Source organism: Saccostrea cucullata, unplaced genomic scaffold (assembly GCF_032062105.1).
Source record: "Saccostrea cucullata isolate Sc308-1 unplaced genomic scaffold, CSIRO_AGI_Scuc_v1 ctg3080, whole genome shotgun sequence".
In the NCBI taxonomy this organism is placed as follows: Eukaryota; Metazoa; Mollusca; class Bivalvia; order Ostreida; family Ostreidae; genus Saccostrea; species Saccostrea cuccullata.
Window position 1 is genome coordinate 96,782 of NW_026938131.1, and position 21,128 is coordinate 117,909.

Consider the following 21,128-nt stretch of genomic DNA (forward strand, 5'->3'; position numbering starts at 1 on the left):
TCGGGTCACGTTACAGGTCTTCCATATTCCTTATCTTATGTTGAAAACTTAATGCTGAAACATAGGTTGCCACAATAATACAAGCTAAGCCTTGTGAGTAACAATAAGCTATAAACAAGATGATATCTTTTGCTTCTGCTGGTACACCTTTTCTTGGCAAAGCAAATGATGACACAAAACGATGGTAATATTCAATTGCCCTTTGATAAGTATTATGAGTTGATGGTGCTAATGACTGATGCATTAGGTCCGAAGCTATTGATTCTAAACTTTGAAATTGTCCTCGTTGTAATGGCATGCTACAGGGTTGTTGTGGGAAAATTTTTGTAGGAACTGTGGAATCTGCTGGCGAGAAAGATGATCAGCTAAAACATTATCTAAACCCGGTACATGTCTTGCTTGAAATAAAATATTGTGCTTTAAACATTGCGCTACTAAACGACGAACTAGAACCATGATTGTCTTTTCTTTAGAGGATTGTTTGTTGATGATGTGCACAACAGCATCATTATCCGTGAAAAAAATAATACATCGATTTTCTAACTGATCTGCCCAAAGCTGAACTGCAAGTACAATGGGAAATAACTCTTTTATTGTAATATGGTAGGTATTCCAGGTTTTAGGCCATATACCACTAAAATACTGATTTCCTAAATAACCACCGAAACCAATGTTACTTGCATCCGTGTACAACTGTAATGAGTCAGAGTTGTCCCATTGCTCTGATAAAAACAGTGACTTACCATTGAAATGCTCCAAAAACAAACCCCAAGCATTTAAATCCGCTCGAGCTTCCTTATTCAATCTCCTATGATGAAAAGGTTTAGTTAACCCAATTGACAGATCAATTAGCCGCCTAAGAAATGGGCGTCCTGGAATGACCACTGAACAGGCGAAGTTTAAAAGACCTATTATAGACTGTAACTCTTGTAATGTTATAGATTTTTTAGACTTATGAATTTGTATTAGGTGTCTAGCTTTAGTTAACTTGTCTTGTGGTAAACGTTTTTCCATCAAAATAGAATCCAACTCAATACCCAAAAATATAAGCGAAGTGCAGGGACGGACGATTTTTGACTCCTTAATTGGAATACCAATATCCTTGAACAAAAACATTATTTTGTTGAGATCTCTATAACAAATTTGCCTATCTTCTGGGCCAACACCTAAAAAATCATCTAGCAGATGAACTAGTCTCCCACTTAAACCTAACTTGTTTTCACATACCCAATGTACTGCAGTACTGAATTCTTCAAATAACTGACAAGAAAAACTAAGTCCCATTGGGAGAGTTTTGTCAAAATAATATTCATGGTCTATAGTAAAACCCAACAATTCCCAATCTGAACAATGTATTGGAACAATTTTATATGTATTCTGAATATCCAATTTAAGGAGGCTCATTACACCACTTTTTGATGACGTACTACACAAAAAAATAAACCTCCATTGTGTCGACCAGTTTCCTCTGGGGACGAATTGTACAGGTACCTCTATAATATGACCCTGACCTTTAAAACGCTTTAAAAATAGATGAAACATGCAGTGTTATAAAAAGTGAAAACAAAGTAACGGATTCATAATGCATAAACCAACAAGAATTGCTTTTGAGCAGAAACAAAAGAAAACAATTGTCAAATCTTCGCCAAACAAGTAATGTCAATTTCATATCGATGCATGCAGTGAGCTCTATCAATCAATGACATGTTTGTATGGAGGAAATTCGAGTTAAAATCTACACCCTTGTTGAAATTAAAAAATTAATTATATGCATTATTTACTGTGTTGGTGTTAATTCATATATTTGCTTTATTGATTTAAATGTATACTCTGGCAATTTAAAGCTTTGTTCTGAATTTTAGATGTAATGTCAAACGTTCCTTCGTGTTTTGAGTCTTGGGTAATTAGGAAAGATAACTCTTGAAAGTGGACTTTTTATCCCAAATATTTTTTAAATTGGATTTTTCATTTCGTTTAAACATTCTTCATTCAATTTGACACATGTTATTCATTGAAATACATTCCTTGTCTCTTCAGAACTCATTTTCTTAATGTTTTATGCATAAATTAAAAAGATAATGACATTGATTGTTTTTTAGGAGAAAATTATATTTTCTAATAAAATTATTATTAGGTATTATGAGGTATTTTCCCTGTGTGTACATGTCTTAAGAAGATGCCCATCATTTGACACTGAAAGTTCAGAAATTCTGTTAATAATAAACTTGAAATAAAACATTTTACTAAAATTAGACAAAAACTAAAAAATTCTGTAAAACATATTTTTGATATCAATACCCCCATCTGGATATTTGACATCTACATTATAAGTGGTGCTGTATTGAAATCTAAAATAAACTGTGGATGTAATGAGCCACCTTAAACAACCCGCAATTTTTCCCATATGTGCGCATTAAACCTACTGCATCTTCTACCTCCTGATATTGAACAGGTTTGAATTTATTCTGAATACCATCATTGACCGAACAGCCCTCAGGATAAGATAGGTGATGTTTAACTCTATAATCAACAATAGTCTCCCCTGACTTTTTGGGAACTAGATCTAACGGTGAACTCTGAAAATTCTGAAATGGTATTTCCTTAAATGGACCTGCTACCCTATGGTTGTCTATTTCAATCTGAATCTTTTGTTTCAAAATGTCCAAATTATCCTTAGCTGATTTTAAATTATCACTCTCTCTAAAAATTCTTTGACCTTCAAAAGGAATTTTAAACCCAACTTTAAAACCTTCCACTAAATATTTCTGCTTGTTTCTATCATAACCCTTCAACCAATAGTCTAGCCTGTCTGCTTTAATTGGGGTAACAACACTATTTTTCGTTAGCAGATTTGAAGATACCTGTAGTTTTTCCTGCCCTACGTGTTTGTGAAGAGTCAATTGATTTTGAAGGTGTTTGGGCTTTCCCAGAGTTACACTGCTTTTTTGTGTGTGTTCCTCCACACTTTTGACAGGCATGTGTGTAAGGGCAGCGTTCTTTATTACAGAACCCCCTATTGTTGAAACTATAGCAGGGGTATTTTGGTGTTGTGGAGCCTCGAAAGGACTGAGATGCTTGAGGTGAGGTTGAAGTAAATCTTTTATTCCCAACAAAACCAGAATTTAGACCCACTTTGGATTTACCCAAACCCTAAAGTTCTTATCATAATATATTGCTGCCTCATCCCCTACCTGTTTCCCTAATTTTTGTACCATATCCCCATATTTCATTAATGCTGGGGCTTCCTGTGGGGACTTTTCAGTAGAAATACCCACGAAAACAAAGAAGGCCTGGAACCATTGGGCAATTGCTCTAATTTCATAAGTTTGCTTTTTGGGCTTGATTTCATATTCCCCTTCCAAGTTTTCACTGATTTCAAAACCTTTATAATTATTCTTATTTTTCAACCCTAACAAATTTCCAAAATCAACAAATTCATTTCCCCAGATTTTGCTTTTTATCTTAGAATCTACACCGAGACCCAATGGCCTAGTGATACTGGGATTCTTAACTTCTGCGTTAAGTGATATCTCCTTAGATGCTGTTTGTTCATTAGTTCCTGAGTTACTTGGTAAATTGCCATCTCCAGATTGGCTTGAATGATTGTTGCTTGTCGGAGTGTCACTGGCGACTTCCTCTTGTTGTGGATTAACTGGCTTTGGAACTACCCCATAGCCTGTAGAGCTGTCATCACTCCTTTTGTTACTTCTGGGTCTAAGGCAGCTACTAACTCTTTATGTTCGTCCCTAGTGCTACTTGCATCTCTTTTTCTTTTCCTTGCTGGCCTCTTACCAGTACTCATCTTCGTAAATGGATGTTAGCGTGTATGCCTAATTTATACAAATCATGTCAAGAATTCAACCTATCTATGACTGATAAAGTTATCAGCTTTTGATAAAATTATTGTTAATTTACTCATACAAATGTTAGCCCATAACAGGCAATAGGTAAAATTACCCACTGGACCTCTATGGTAATTCTTTATACAACTATTGCTTACATCTTAAAATCTGTATAATTACAGTGCACTACTGACATACAGCTATCGAGAAACCATTGCATCATCACTAATTGCTTTAGTGAAGCATAGCGATAGAATTATCGCATTTGTAACTTGATAAAATTATCAAGATACAGCACTAATCAAGACGTGATAAAATTATTACTAATTGCCCACGTGAAGCATGGCGATAGAATTATCGCATTTATAACTTGATAAAATTATCAAGATTCAGCACTAATCAAGACGTGATAAAATTATCACTAATTGCCGCCGTGAAGCATGGCGATAGATTTATCGCATTTATAACTTGACAGAATTATCAAGATTCAGCACTGATCAGGACGTGATAAAATTATCACTAATCGTGAAGCATAGCGATAGAATTATCGCATTTGTAACTTGATAAAATTATCAAGATTCAGTAATACATTAAAATACCACTAATTGTTCAGTAATGTGGCAAAATTACCACTAATACTTAAACATGTGGCAAAATATCACAAACTCTTCTTCAACTTATGCATAGAAAAGTTTCCAGACTTACTGTTCTAAGTAGAAATAAATGCCTGATCACAAGGGTCTCTTACTGTATTTCCCACTTTTGGACTGGCTCTCTACAATGCATCTAATATATAAATTAAACAGATAACTGCTAAAGGTATAAAGTATAAAATTGTGTCATATATGAAAAATAAGTATTTTAAATGATTATACCAGGGTAAGGTACATATACATGTAATGCCTGTTTTATAAACTTATTAATAAGATGCAAATTAACTATAATTGTTATATGGTTAAATGACATACAAAATATTTATCTAGCTATCACTTGTGCCATGTATCACAGCACCCTGATTGCCCTGTAATATTTCACATTGCCAATATGGTTCATATGTACACCATCACAAAAGTTATTCACTACAGAGTTCTTCAAGCCCTTTAACTTCCAGTACACAACCTTCCTTCTGTTTTTAACTTCTTCTTTTAAAAGTTGATTTGCTAAGACTATTAACTTATTATATAAAACAAGAATATCCCTATGTCAAATATAAAGTGCAGCCCAATAGGCATTGTTCCCAAAAAGCAAGGGGGGTGGCGTATGATTTGTAACTTATCTGCACCGGAGGGAAATAGTGTTAATGACTTTATAGACCCAGATCTATGCACCGTTCATTACACATCATTCGACTCGACAGTAAGAATGATAAAAGAACTAGGCAAGGGAGCTTTGATAGGCAAAAAAGACATTTCTAATGCATTCAGACTACTTCCTATTCGCCCCGAAGACTTCTCCTTGCTTGGTTTTCATTTTAACAATTATTATTTCGATAAGTTCCTCCCATTCGACTGCTCCATAGCATGCGCCACATTCGAAAAAATTACTACAGCCCTCTATTGGATTGTACAAGATCGAGCCAATATTGACACCCTCGTCCACTGCCTTGATGATTTTCTTTTTGCAGGCCCTGCAAACACTCTTGTGTGCAAAAACCTCATGCAAACATTTGACACAACTTGCGAAACACTAGGTGTTCCTCTGTCAGAGGAAAAAACCGAAGGTCCTACAACATGCCTAACATTTCTAGGCTTGCGGATTAATACGATCACCCAAACTATATTTGTCCCTAAAGATAAAGTTGATGCCCTTAAAGCCCAAGTACAAAATGTTGCCTCGCGTCGCAAAATTACTCTTAAAGAAATGCAATCGTTAGTCGGATCTTTGGCTTTTATTTCCAAGGCAATACCGAGCCTATTGTAGGCGATTTTATGACAGCCTGTCACAGGGATACAAACAACACCATTATATCACTATACATTTGTATCAAGGGCACTTCGCGAAGACGTAGATATATGGCTAGAGTTCCTGTCTGACTTTAATGGCACAACTGTATTCCCAGATATTCACTGGTCATATGGGGACACTATTCACATATCCTCAGATAGCTCTGGTTCACTCGGGTGTGGGGTCATATTCGGTACACATTGGTCCTGCCTTCAATGGCCCTCAGAATGAACACAACACGATTGTAAAGACCTGACTTATCTGGAGTTAGTCCCTGTCGCTCTTGCAATTTACATTTGGGGCCACAAACTCCAAGGCAAAAAAATAATCTTGCATATAGATAACATGGCTGTTGTCGAGATAATCAACCAAAAAACATCAAAGTCACCTAGAGTTATGTCCCTCCTCAGGCCCTTCCTGTACAAAATATTAAAATACAATATCCAAGTCCGCTGCGAACATATACCAGGTCATTCTAATTCTATTGCTGATGCCATATCTCGTTTTCAGTGGCAAAAGTTCAGGAAGCTGGACCCCCACGCAGACTTCTATCCCTGCCAAGTTCCTCGGGAATTCTGGAACCATTTGAGCAGGAAGTAGAACAGCTACTCACAGCATCAGTCTCTCGTAACACTCAAGAAACATACCAGAAAGGTCTTGACTCATTTGCACAATTTAGAAAAAAAAATTAACTTAACGGAACTGTGGCCCCCTCCCATAGACCAGTTAATAAACTATATCGCTTACCTTTCGTTAAAGGGGACATCATACTCCGCAGCCAAAACCTACCTAACAGGCTTGAGCTTCAACATAAAACTTGGTAATTTCCCAGACCCATGCCAATTTTTCATAATCAAAAGAAATGCTCAATGGCTTTAAACAACTTAAACATAGGAAAGATTCAAGAAGTCCGATAACATTTCCCTTATTAGTCAAGATAATAGACTCATTGCAACACGTTTGCCGCAGTTATTATGAAAAATTACTCTTCTCTTCTGCATATGGGCTTGCATTCTTCGCTTTACTTAGAGTCGGGGAGATAACTACCACTACGGCAAACACCTGTAGTTCTCCATTGTCAGTAGAAAATGTATCAATATCTCAATCATGCATTCGGATCACATTAGGTAAAACAAAAACAGATCAATATGGCAAGGGCACAACAATGCAAATTAGTAGCACAAAACAAAATCAGGTCCTATTCCAAAACATACTAGAATTCATGACCCATAGACCATCACAAACTCAAACATCACAATTCTTATGCCACATGGACGGCTCACCCTTGACCTACTATCAATTCAATCAAATACTAAAGAAAGCTCTATCATTCCTCAAGCTTGATATATCAACATTCAAATCCCATTCATTTCGCATAGGGGCTGCAACTTCATTATATATGCAAGGTATTCCAGAGCAAGAAATTAAAACCATGGGTAGATGGAAATCCAACGCTTTTAAGTCTTATGTTCGCCCAAGTAATGTAGTCTTGTAGATAGTCAGTCTTACTGACTGTAAGCTAAGTTAGCAGGGACTCGCTGCAAGGTATGGATAGTTGGATCTTCCATCATCAGACGAGCCGAAGATTACTGCACATGTTCAACAATTTGCCAAAACTTGTCTCTTGAGCAACTTAAGATAGATGTAACCTGGTCTGGATCTGGGGGGCTATAATGGGAGCAACTTGATCAACACATTAACAATTTGTTAAATCGTCATAAGGAAATCATGCCTCGAGTACTATTAGTTCACTGTGGTGGCAACAGTATTGGCCTTCAGCCCCTTAAAAAATTACAAATAGCCATGAAGTCATTATTAGCCGCTCTTCATAAAAAATTACCTAACACTCTTCTTGTATGGTCAAATATACTTCCTCGCAAATACTGGCGTTACATGATTTCAAGCGAAGCTGCAGAGAAAGCTAGAAAAAGAATTAATAATTCTATTGGTTGCTTTGTTGTGCAGAAGTTAAATGGGGCCCTCATACGTCACCCAGATATAAAAATTGATCAGCCCAAATTATTCCTCGATTGTGTACATTTATCAGATCTTGGAAATTCTATATTTACAACTAAATTCAAACGGCATTGTCAAAGTTTATGACTTCCAGTCAAAAAGTTTTCCCTATGCTCCCCTAAAACACAGTATCTGTGCATGGCTTAAAAAAGAACCCCATACACCATCCCATAATCCTATTCCCGATAGTAGTCACAATTGTATCGAATTGAATTGCATCCCTTATCCCCTATAATAATCCCCTCCCCCCCCCAAAAAAAAAAAATAAAATGAAAAAAAAATCATGCTTGATGATGCATTGTTGTGTTGTACTGTATTGCTTTGCCACATTGACCATTGTTGTGACCCTGCATACTGTTTTGAATTGCTTTGTTGCTTTGTGAATTATTGCGTTGCATAAGACATAATGTCTTGCTTGCCAAATTGTCCGCCACTTGTTGGCGGATGGATTGCTGTCTTGATATTCACGTACAGCAATCCACTTGGCAGAATTTTTGCAACAAGCCATCGCTGGCAACTTCTGTTTACCCTCTAGGGTTGTAGGCACCATATGGCTCCTCGTTTCCAATCGGCAATCCTCGGCTGACTCCGCTCCGCTCCATTCAAACCTCGGATGTGATTGGTGGAGGAATACGCAACAGATCCTTACATTTCTCCGCCGGAAACTGCCTTATCACTCATTTCGTATTTCGCTCTGCATAACGTTCTTCGAAAATGTTTCTTAATTTATGCAATTCTTCATCGTAAACAGGTTTTGTTTACATCCTCATGTTAACAGGCTTTGAAAGCAAGAAAAAACTGTTGAGTGTGCCACAAAATAACTCCGATTTCAAATGTATGACATTTGAAAGAAATTCAAAAAAGATCACATGACTGAATCAGCAAGATGGTAGATCACCGTTGACGTCCGAGGTTATGTGCGAGGTACGAGTCATCGACGAGGAACTCCGAGTGCCTCGTTTCTGCAAACCGTATGCGCCAAATGCAAGATTGAGGATCGGCGCTTACTCATTGACACTTGCAATAATACTTGATCATTGTGCATTGTTTTCTGGAGGGTTGTCAGCACCATATGGCTCCTCGTTTCTGCAAACCGTATGCGCCAAATGCCAGATTGAGGATCGGCGCTTACTCATTGACACTTGCAATAATACTTGATCATTGTCCATTGTTTTCATAGCATTGTTTCATTATGTAATGACCCTATTTTAAACAAAATTAAAGCCATGACAGATACTGCCATTCTGAATTGCTTATTCTTTCGAGATAACTCGCTTGTCCCACTTTCAATACACAAGAAATGGGCATAAAATTATTTATGAACATAAATCGCATTTACATATGAAATCTGAACATTTTGTACACATTTTTGATGACTGTTTAAAGCAAAATCAGAAATGTATTGAGTTAAACGGTGACTGTGTTGAGAAAAGTTACATGTATTTAATTAAGCTTTTGACGTCGGGTAACGTCAAGGATTTTCGTTTTAGTGCTCCGGGTATGAGTGTTTGTCTTTTTTGTATCTGATAAAAATGTAGCTATTTGTGCTTTGTTTTTGTTTAGAATTTGCATATGTATCAAATTTTCCGAATTAAAGTGATAATATTTAGTGCTCTATTGTCATTTTCAGAATAGTACTACGCTCAGTAAGTATTGGATATATGCCGAATACAGTTCTGTATTAAAAAATATCAGACAGTTTGAGGCCCGTTAGGGCCGAAAACTGTCTGATATTTTTTAATACAGAATTGTATGAGGCATATCGTACTTAAAGCATTGCTTTTGATTTACCTGAGACAGTCCGATATTAGAACAAAAGACAAAGGTGTTGATGACCACTGGAGCAATTCTTTCAAGAATGCAGGCTTAAATGAAAAGTACTCAGTATTTAGGGATTTGTTCACACTGAATATAGAAGGTACTAGTATTTGAAAGAATTTGATAAGGAGAGCGGGGACAAATATTTCTTCATTAAAACAAACACGGAGATTAAAGCAGTGCAACGAATTAATATACAGACGATCTAATGAATGATGAATTTGGAATGGAATAGAAAATGCCGATATGGACAATATCCTCAGAAAAATTAAGGACAGATGATACAAACAATTTTTTTCTTTGAAAAAGATTAAATATCATGTCACAAATTTAGAAAAGTGGATGGTTCTTAGAATTTTTTCTCCCAAGAACTTAAAATATGAAAAAGACTTGGAAAATATTAATAATATTTCAATGAAAAAACAAATATAGACAAATCACATTCAGTAAAGGTTTACAGATGAAAGTAAATTTCAGAATATGTTATCTTGGCGTTAAAAGTGTAATATAAACTTAAGAAAAATATACCGAGCCAGGTGAATTTTATTAGGAAAAGCTAAATGGTAAAAATCAGCCCATTTGATATTGCCAATTTTTTGTCATTTCGATCTTCCTCTTAAAATTCACCTGGCTTGGTATATTTTTCTAAGGTTTAAATTACACTTTTAGAGCCAGGATAACATATTCTGCAATTTATTTTCACCTGTAAACCTTTACTGAATGTGATTTGTCTATATTCGTTTTTTCATTGAAATATTACTAATATTTTCCAAGTCTTTTTCAAATTCCAGTTCTTGGGAGAAAAAATTCTAAGAACCATCCACTTTTCTAAACTTGTGACATGATATTTAATCTTTTTCAAAGAAAATATTTCTTTGTTTCATCTGTCCTTAAACAGGTGCTAAAGGTACACTAGTCAATTTAATTTATTTTGTTCCATTATAGAAAAACAAACAAAATCAAAAATCCAGGAGTTTTGAGGGAAACGTTGAAAATAAGTATTTATTATCATACACTAGGTCTAGTTACCTTGACTTTGCATCTAGGCATTTTTTCTTTTAATGAGAAAAATGAAATTAAACTGTTTAAATGCTGCTCTTTATAGTTTCTAAACTTTGCGTTTAATTATGAATTTATTTTTGGGGCTTTGAAAGTTTATGTGCTTCTCTGGTGACCCCCAGTGTGCCCACTCTTTTTCAAAAAACAAGAAAAAGGGGTTGAAACTCTTCTCCAATTTTTATGAGTTTATTAGAAGTTTACCAATTTTTTTTTGTTTTAATTTGCATTATCTGGTCTGCCGCATGTTCTTTTTCCTATTTCAGTATATTCAGTGTAATTGAAAGTTTTATTTCTTTTAATTTTGTAATCCTGTAAGATCAATGTTTAAAAATCATCATTCTGTGTGAGAAATTTAAATTGCTGTTTGTTAAATTATTACATTTTTTATTTCTTTTGTTCAGTAGCAGTCCAATTTTGAAGGATATCAGTACTGAGACAGTCTGATATTACGATTAATATCAGACTGCTCACTAATATTGGACTGCCACAGGTAAACTTTTAGACTGCAAGAACAAAGGAATGACATCACAGCAATGTTTTAAGATATTCATAAATCCTTTCTCCTATTTAAACGTTAAGAAATAATTTGAAAAAATGAATATCCGCCATTTTGAATAGCCATTTTTGAGTTATAACTTACAGCTGCACCATCAGTCAGTTGTAAAATACTGAGATGAAGAGGAAAATATCAATCTGCGGTATATGAATGTTTGCAAATGTAATATCCTGAACAAAGCAGAATATATAAACAATAGACAAATAAATCAAAGAAAATTCGAATTAAATGTAGAAACGACTAAATTTTCTGAGTTAAAGTAATGATGTTAGCATTCTATTATTATTTTTATTGTTCATTACACTCAGTGAGATATTCACACATTATTTCTCCTTTTTGAACGACATTAAGAGAAAATTAAAAAAATTGGATATCCGCCATATTGAATCGCCATTTTGACCTTTTTAACGCCGTTTTCATGAAGGCCAGCATATTTTTTCGGATTCAACATACTCAAAATAGGTTAAAAACTATGCTGGACCAAATAATAATTATTTGCCGTTAGAAGTTATTTCTAGCCTTCTTTTTAAAAATCTGGATAAGACTACAATCAGTATAATGTGAAAATTTATAATTATATCTCGCTGCTGCTGATAGTGTTATTTTCATCCTCTACAGAAAATGATTTTCAAAAAAAGAGAAAGTAATGGTATAAATGTTAAGAATTTAACACAGAAGAAAGGAACTAGGCTTAAAATCTCAACGTAATTACATTCAAAAATATATCAGTTGTATATATATATATGTGTCTCTAAAGGGACTAAAAAGGACTTATACAGCAAGATATGTTCAAGAACGAAGAAATAAAACAAAAATTGCTTATTTGTCAACCTTACGTGTAAGATCGCAGGGGGTGGTGATGGGTCCTCTATGTAGAATTGTTTCCTGTATGTCATGGTCAGTCTGCAGGTATGAAAATACAAATGAGTTGCTATCTAAGTCATATGACCATCTGCTCAGAAGAGGGTCCAAGAAATAACGAAATAAATAAACCCCTTTTAAAAAAAATTAAATCCATATAACTTGTGTTAAATAAAAATAATAAACTAACACAATAATTTTAAAAAGAATGTTCTATTACGGCGGCGGAAAGCACTGATATGATAGACAAACTAGTTTTTATTCTTGTGATTCCTTACAAGGGTTAAATTTTTGGATGAAAAAAATATGTTTATAAACCAGGAAATATGTTGCACCAGCATTCAGTTGGGGAGAAAATGGCATAGCACACCCGAAGAATATGCGATGTAGAGGTGATGAGCCCAGCTTGTTTGATTGTTCTGCTAACAATAGGAGCTATTGTCCCAGCCTTGGGAACAACAGGGTAGAGATCACCTGTGATAGTGGTAAGATGCTTCACAAGAATTTACCTCAAAATTTGTTTGCTTTTCTTGTTTTTTAAAATATATATGCTTATTTATATAGAGGAAAATAAACAAACATATTTTTAAACACAATTATTTTAATTTGATATTGGCGATTGTTGGTCGTGGTATATTTAAAGCAGCAAGGGGTCGCCAAGCGAAAAGAAGGACCCAAATTTACAACAAGCAGCAGCAGCAAACAACGTAAAAGCATAATAATGGCTGTTTCGGGTAAACCGCGAATGGTAAATAACCTTACATACACTAAGTGACCGAAACTTGGAAAACCATAGGTTTCGGTCATCCCATAAAACGGAGAAGCCACATTCAACTACCCACGACCAACAGCCCTCTCGAGCGCTAGCAACTACGTTAGTGCATATTCCTGGAATACGCATGCTCGGCTTCACGGTCAGGTATTCTGGAAAAAACTTCGCGGTCTGGCAGTGAAAACTACTACAGAAAGACTATAAATAGACTGTGCGATAACAATTCCATTGTGTCATTAAATAGCACTGTCCTGTGAAGTTTGTTTGTTCATTGTATAACTTACACTTTAAAGTTAACTGCACAACAAAAACTTAGGCCATATAATGCCAAGATTCTAGACATCTAGCTTTGTTTAACATTAAAGATTTCAGCAAAATAAACCAGTTGATCACGAACCTTCCTTTCTGTGTTTAAAAAGTGCTTTTTTTCTTTTTTCACAGATAAATTTGTTACTTGGTAAAACTAGCTAAAACACTTACAAAATTACTCCTGACCCCATCCCCATATATTGAATGACTTCAATTAAGATATTTAATAATAGATGAAAAAATATACTTTTTGCCTAATTATGTTTTCATTTGCACGTTTTATAAGGAATTAAGAAGCAGATCTTATATAAGATTATCCTTGGATTGTTTTTTGGCAAATATATTATAAATGTCATAAATAAGCAAGGTATACAATGTATACATTGATCCTTTCTGGAGCAAAATATTGCTCTGTCTTTGAAATTGTTCGGTTTTAGTATATTCCTTTTATTTAAATAGCAACATAAGTACAAATTTATTCAAGGTGAAGGTAATATGTTTGTTAAATGTGTCATCTTTTAGTTTGCCCTCGTATGAAATACGGTGACAACTGCAAAGAAGACTGTCCATGTAAGAGAATAAATACCGAATCTTGCGATATGGAGACTGGAGAATGTGTTTGTAAGCCAGGGTATACCGGGTTCTCCTGCAATTGCCAAGTTGGCTCTCACTCCTGTAACACAACCGTTTCTGATTGCTACGAGGAATCGAGTGAAGTATTCTGTATTTGTAAGAAAGGTTTCACAAATTCAGAGTACAATTGTACCGGTAAGAAAAATGTCTAAATGTTTACCAAAATATGAATTATTATTATTATTAAAAATTAGTTTTTTAATCAAGTACGAGACACGGAGGAGTTTTTAAATATGTTTATGGGGTCTTTATTTGATGTTAAGGCCACTTTATAAAATAATTTCTACAAAAATTAAGGCCCTATCTTGAAAAGTCTCAATTCGAAAAAAATTTAACAGTCAAATGATAAATCTTAGCAGAAACAAACAACATGAATAATTTTGGGAGTGAAATACTAATTTTCTGTCGTGATGCATTAGAAATTTTATTTTTGATAGTTGCAACATTTTCCAATATTTACACATACCTGTTTTTTATATATAATCAGAGGGGAACTGAAAGTAAATGAATTTCTATTATAAGGTTTCTGATACCGTAGGTATAATAAATAAGCAAACACGTCTATCTGACTGCCCATCTGATAATAGTTTCATGAAGCGTGATAACTTGTATATCTCTGTCACCTCAAAATTAATATTTTTTGTAGAGGGATAAAATGAAAGAAGGACATATTCATGTTGTATTTGGACACTTAGCATGTTTGTTTTTGCTTTATTATTATTTTTTAAATCTTTTTTTTTTTGCTTTCATGTAGTACTAAAAACGGTTTTGTCTATACATTAAACCTTAGTTTATTTCATTTTGCACAATTATATATCTTTTTGTCGTAGACAATATAAGACTTAACTCCAAAGGAATCGTGCAAGTCTTCGAAGGTGATAGATGGGATGGTATCTGTAATGACAATCTTAAGAGAAATGCTCGAGTTATTTGCCATCATCTAAACAAAAGCACGTACGTAATTCAAATTCTCAAATTTGAAGGCACAATTTTCTTCAATGACATTGTGTATTTTTTGTATTCAATTTTACAAAATATTTAATATTCAATCTTTCGTTGCAAAAAGTTTTACTAAATTAATGTTTTTTTTAATTTTCGATGGAAATACTTTGATTTATAGATAAGTATTTTTACTGTGATAATTTGGTCTGTAACTGTAAATCATAAACTATTTTTAAAGAAAAAGCACCTTCTTTTACAGGGAATTCATATATTCAACTTCAAAGTTTCAGAACTTTAGATACGCCGAGAAGTCGGTCAATTGTACAGGGACAGAGGAAATGCTGTCTGAATGTCCTTTTAAAACGGACTCTTCATGTCCTTACAGTCCAGTCGTCTACTGTGGTGGTCAGTCTTTTGTTTGATATACTTAGAATCTATCTTTTGTAATGAATAAAAAAAATTCTACATATTTTACATTCGCTTTGTCACTTTGGGATAACATTTTCCAATTAATGCATGGTCTTTTTCCAATTATTGTATGGTCTTGCCACCTAAGATTTGTCGGTTATACCGTTAAAGTTTTGATATATTATTAGTTACACAGTCAGTTAGTGACCTAATACGGATTCATACAGGGTGTGAAATGGAAATCCGTATTGGGCAAGGCGAAGCCGAGTCCCAATACGGATTTCCATTTCACACCCTGTATGAATCCGTATTAGGTCACTAACTGACTGTGTAACGAATTTATTCCGCTGAAGAAGCTTTTTCAATATAAAAAAAAATATTTGTGCATATTATGAAAATATTAGTTTTAATCCAATAACAATCAACATAAAATATCGTTAAGGTAACAAGAAATTTAACTAAACTACCTACGCTAACCGTTTCTTAGCCGCCATTTTTATTTACAATAACAACACTTCGAACAGAATCGCGTGCTCGATTTTCATATTACGCCTCGGCGGAGACGTAATATGGAAACGGAGACGTAATACCGAAAATTTCAGGGCGTCATGTGATTAGCTTTTATCCAATCAGTAATCGACAAATTTGTCTGAAGCGGGATAAAGTTAATTCTTACGCCGTATACGAATCCCACTGCCTACAGGATGAAGCTCTGCAACTTATAATTAGTTAACTGAAAAAATACTGAGAGTCTACTGAAAGGTGTGCTGATGAATGACAAAGTTCTGCCCCTCAGTGACCTTTCCAGAACTTTCAGTGAATTCAATCAGTTGACTGAATGGTTCAGGTTCATCCTTTGTCGAGACATCAAGACCCTTCTTTCGCAGACGAGTGTATCCACCAAGGTCCCATGTCGCAGTATGTTTTGTCACGAAAATGGGTCTCTCACTGCTCAGTGACCCTGAGTGCTGAGTAAGGGTTTAAAATTTACAGCGCTTGTGGTGGCATCTCAATATGGCTGAAAAATCTCAAATTTGGTGTAAAAAATCCAGACAAATAAACTACACAATATCCATTGATTTTAATGTTACTAACTGCATAAGGATCAAACAAAAATATTTTGAAGTCAGGTATCTGGTGAACGCACTTGACCATAAAACATTTTTCAATTATGGCAAGATTTTTAATTTTTTACGCTTTAGGAGTTTGTGTTTTTCTTGGTGAATTTTTTAAAAACATACTGGAAATTTAGCGAAAAAATTATTCACAAAACATAAAAATTCTGCTAAAACCCTGACTGAATAATTAAAAATCAATGCTGTGTTCTTTATTCTAAATTTAATTTCGAAGGGATGTTGGAGCTGAAATATGAATATAAGAACTTTAAAAAAACATTAAATGAGTAAAACGATTTTGCACGTTAAATGTTAAATTGTAGATTGTCCAGACTGGAAATATTCAGACGACTGCTCAAAGACATGTGATTGTGTCAGGGAAGCAAGTACTGGGTGTGATTTCAGAGACGGGACCTGTTCTTGTCGTGACGGTTTCAAAGGGGAGGACTGTAGTTGTCACCTGTCAACAGCTCCTTGCTCGGGAGCATATTCCAATTGTAAATTTGACAGGTGTGTCTGCAAAGAAGGATCCTTTAATCAGTCAGCGTCTTGTTCAGGTATAGTATAAAATGTGTTTGGGACGACATTTAGGGAAAAATATCAAAGCAAGATAATTAGATTTGAATACATGTAGAAACTAAATCTTAAATGTTAACAAAAAATTGGTTTGAATTTCAAATTACAAAAAAAAAAAAAAAAAAAAAAAAAAAAAAAAAAAAAAAAAAAAATTAGAAATGTTTAAAAAAGCGGAGTACATAAATAGGTCCTTAAACACATAAAACGTTGATTTTCAGTTGTAGTGTCAAAAATGTTATTTTTAATTCTGAAATTGCTGAGCTATTTATAATAAAACTGAAATTTTCAACTTCTGTCATGGCAAGTTGTTTTTCATTCCCCATGAAATATTATTAAAATGATTCAATTTAAAAAAAAAAAAGCTTAATTAAGACAATCGTGAACATTTTAAAAATAAAACATAAGCTTATTGAGTCATTATTGAAACTCTATAATCGCCTAGTTAAACACACTGCCAAATTTATGTTATTTTCTAAGAGGGAATTTGTATTTCTAGTAAAAATTTAATTAATGATTTTAAAAATGATTGCATTTTTTCTGTTCATAGTTATAAAACTTCATGTAAAAAAATAATATCAATATTGTTGTCGATTATCTAATCTTGCTCTGATAATGTCTGTTGAGGAACTTTTGGGGATCTCAGATCAGGTGTATGACCAATGACATATACGCAACATACGATTTCTTTTATGAAATACATGTATAACGAACAGTTTGCAAGCTCAAACGTCCATCCAAACAATAAGTATCTTCTGACCGGTCACACTCTGTCATGTATCTTTTGTAGATTTTTCTTCAATATATATAAGTTCCTAACTTGTTTGTCAAATAATTAGATATGCAGATGTCTCTATATTTTTTTTATCTTTGCATTAGATTTATCAGATGTCATCGGGTTTTGCACTTTTGAAAAGGAATCATGGGAGGATACCTGCAACTTTATAACTTCAAATCCACGTTTGAGACTTAACTCCGTAAGTGCATTTCAACTTGATTGTTTATTAATATCAATTAGCTCGTAAATTTACTTACCTTGTCATTGGTTTTTTGAAAAACTATTTTATTAAAGTAATTCTGATTGTACACACAAGTACTCTGATAACCTATGTTGTTTTTGGAGACCAGGTCTTCCAACAATCTATTGGAATTCCCATGGGTACTTATTGCGACCCGTTATTAGCAATCTTTTTTTTAAATTCGTATATAGCAGAACTTTTCCAAAATCTTACACATGAAAAGAGGGAAACACTTACGGTGGCCTTTAGATATATCGACGACGTAATGTCAATTAACAATCGTTACTTCCATTCTTATGTCGATACATTATATCCCGGCAGGCTTGAAATAACAGATACCACAAAGTAAGGCATATCTGTTTCATTTTTAGCTCACCTGAGCCGAAGGCTCAAGTGAACTTTTCTGATCAAATATGTCCGTCGTCCGTCCGTCTGTCCGTCCGTCTGTCTGTCCGTCCGTCTGTAAACTTTTCACATTTTCGACTTCTTCTCAAGAACCACTGTACCAATTTTGACCAAACTTTATACAAAGCATCCTTGGGTAAAGGGGAATTTAAATTGTTAAAATGAAGAGCCAAGTCCCCTCACAAGGGGAGATAATCAAGAAAAGACAAAAATAGGGTGGGGTCATTAAAAAATCTTCTTCTCAAGAACAACTGGGCCAGAAAAGCTGAAACTTATGTGGAAGCATCCTGGGGTAGTGTAGATTCTAAATTGTCTAAATTATTATCAATGGGCTAGAGTGGGGTCGCAATATGTATTACAAGGGGGAAATCTGGAAAGAGCAGAATGGTGAAAGCTTCTCAGGTGAGCGATGTGGCCCATGGGCCTCTTGTTGGATGTTTTACTTGTTAATCTTACTAGCTTTATGATAAACTGTTGACTTTTCAATCGTCATTTTCCCTTATTTATGTAGCAATATACTTTCGTCATCTGCATACGGAGTTTATATCTATCACTTTAATTCAATACGCAAGAGCTATATCTAAAACGGGGTAAACTATTGACAAATAAGTTGCTGAAACAAAAATATCAGCAGCCGATTTTAAAGAAAACACGTCTTGCATTTTTCGGGGTTCATGATTAGGGTGTCGCTCTCAATTTATTAAGTACTTTTCAAATGACAAAAACTTTATTTCCAAATCATTTGTAAAAGTCTCTTAAATGAAGTACTTGGCAAATTGTCAGTGCACAAACTTCATCAAACTGGAAGTAGAAGTATTTTTTTTCTCAATATAGTCTCAATATATTCTCACAAGTAACGGGATGTGGATGACCCTCAAGCTTTTTAGCACTTCGATATATAAATGTATTTGTCAGAAAATTTGCATATGATATATTTCAAGACCAAGAGTTCAATATAAACAAATGACAACTTAATCCTGTATAAACCAGAAAGTTTATGAAAAATAAGCCGTGTATTTGTTCAAGCTATTTGTCAATTTTATGCAAACTAGGTGTTAAGTATTATGGAAACGTTTTTTATGAATGGATAAGACGCTACAAACCGTGTATGGAATTTAAAAAGTAGGGTTTAATTTTGAGAAACTTTCTCGAAGTTGTTTTTGACGTTTCAATGTTGGTCAACCGTGCTCCGTGGTAACAAAACATGTTGCTTTAAAAATTGTCTAACATGATTACTATTTAATCAAATGGAATGAAACTTTATACTTCAACAAAATAAATGTTTTTATTAGGATGTCAACGAATATTCGAGTACTCGACTATCGTTCGATCATACCGACTATCGACTAAAATTTCTTTAGTCGGTTATTCGTTAAAAATGTGTTTCATCAAAGTAATATTGAATTCAAGGCAATAAACTTACATTTGCCCATTTCATTTATTTACAGATCAATATTTTCATATGTAAAAATTAAGGGTAGGGTATAACTGTTCAAAGGAATTATATGTACGTCGATGTATTTTCGGAAAACATATCTTCAAAATACATGTAAATTGGGTCAGTTATGAGAGTAATTAAACCGTGTTTTCTATTTCTGATATTAATTTATGCAATCATTGATTGTTTGCACAAAATTTCATAATTAAAATTTATCCCAAGCTATCTCTCTCTCTCTCTTTGTTTTTATAAGAGACACACTTTAATTGTTTAAACCTGTCAAAGCGTAGAAATTGGCTTCAATTATGGGGTACATATACTACCGTTATGTAAAGAAAGGACAAATCAAGCTTTTGATATCCTACATTTCGATAAATAAATAGCTAATATATTAATTTTAAAATTAAATACATTGGATACATATTGATGTACAGTTTTAATTGTACTACGTACATGTTTACAGTTCAGAAATTCGTTGTATAATGGTGAAAGCGTAGGTTAAATATTGTAAACTAGTCTGTAAAATCAAAGACCTAAAGCAAAGTTCGATTTAGGTCTATGGTAAAAGATATGATATGAAAAAATAATTCAAATTAAACGAATATTCGACTATCGTTCGACTAAAGCATCCGACTATTCGACTAAGCTGACCGAGTAAAATTGACATCCCTAGTTTTTATGTAAGAAAATGTGTTGATTTATAATCTTGTAATGATAATATGACGATGAGGAACATTGTCTACGTATTTTTTGAATGACCCTCATATTGCTTCATGTAATTATCCATTTAACACGATAATGGTTTATTTGTAAGACAATAGAATCTCCTCAATACTTCATTTGAATTATATTTTCTTCAGTATGGTTCAATGTTTGGAGTGGAATGGAGACCGAAGACAGGATCAGATGATTTATATTATCTCTTTCAAGATACAAGCGATTTACTATTAACCTTCCTGTTAATCGATTCATCCTCTACTGATATGATTATAACGTTGAATGAAAAGCGTAAGTTAATTTTATTTTTGTGATTATTTTGAGTTCAAATTTCCAATTTTCATACATCTCCCTGCAAGCCAGTCTTTTTATTCAGGTAAGCCGAAGGCTCTAGAGATGTTTTTTTTTTTATCAAAGATTTCCTGTTGTCTGTCGTTGTCGATGTTGTTGTCGTTAATATTAAAAATATTCAATTTTTGCCACGGTCTGAAACAATTTAAACCAAACATGAGTATCCCCGTATGAAAAAGATTTCAGATCGTCCAAAGGAAAGGCCACACTCTCTTAATAGATAATAAAGGAAAGGTAAAAAATAAGCGAGGGCATTTAAGTCTTCTCAAGAAACTTTTGGAAAATAAAGATGAAATTTATTTTTTTTTTTGTTCTTCCTGACAAAGTATAGGTTTAATTTTGTTCTAGTG

General features: G+C 34.0%; 2 protein-coding genes across 2 annotated transcripts in view; one reads left to right on the forward strand and one right to left on the reverse strand.

The window, feature by feature from the left end:
• The window catches only part of LOC134249477 (multiple epidermal growth factor-like domains protein 10), a 45,112-nt gene extending 24,356 nt beyond the window's left edge, over window positions 1–20,756 (forward strand). The window contains exons 3-9 of the mRNA XM_062731827.1: window positions 12,418–12,581; window positions 13,700–13,945; window positions 14,641–14,764; window positions 15,012–15,157; window positions 16,599–16,832; window positions 17,728–17,825; window positions 20,571–20,756. Of these exons, the coding sequence (XP_062587811.1) occupies window positions 12,418–12,581; window positions 13,700–13,945; window positions 14,641–14,764; window positions 15,012–15,157; window positions 16,599–16,832; window positions 17,728–17,825; window positions 20,571–20,741 (1,183 nt within the window). The 3' untranslated portion in view covers window positions 20,742–20,756. The remainder of the gene's footprint in view (window positions 1–12,417; window positions 12,582–13,699; window positions 13,946–14,640; window positions 14,765–15,011; window positions 15,158–16,598; window positions 16,833–17,727; window positions 17,826–20,570) is intronic.
• On the reverse strand, window positions 75–3,129 carry LOC134249476 (uncharacterized). The gene is made up of 2 exons (XM_062731826.1): window positions 2,389–3,129; window positions 75–1,399 (listed from the first exon to the last, which is right to left on the reverse strand). Exons 1-2 carry the CDS (start codon window positions 2,976–2,978, stop codon window positions 265–267), a joined length of 1,725 nt encoding a protein of 574 aa, XP_062587810.1. The 5' UTR covers window positions 2,979–3,129; the 3' UTR covers window positions 75–264.
• Window positions 20,757–21,128: the final 372 nt, after the last annotated feature.

What these genes read in the sequence shown, in the direction of transcription:
- LOC134249476 (XM_062731826.1), bottom strand. Translation starts at nt 2,978, where the DNA reads ATGCCTGTCAAAAGTGTGGAGGAACACACACAAAAAAGCAGTGTAACT. An exon ending in ACATATGGGAAAAATTGCGG is followed by an intron (nt 1,400 to 2,388) that starts GTTGTTTAAGGT and finishes TGGTGTAATGAG; the next exon opens with CCTCCTTAAATTGGATATTC.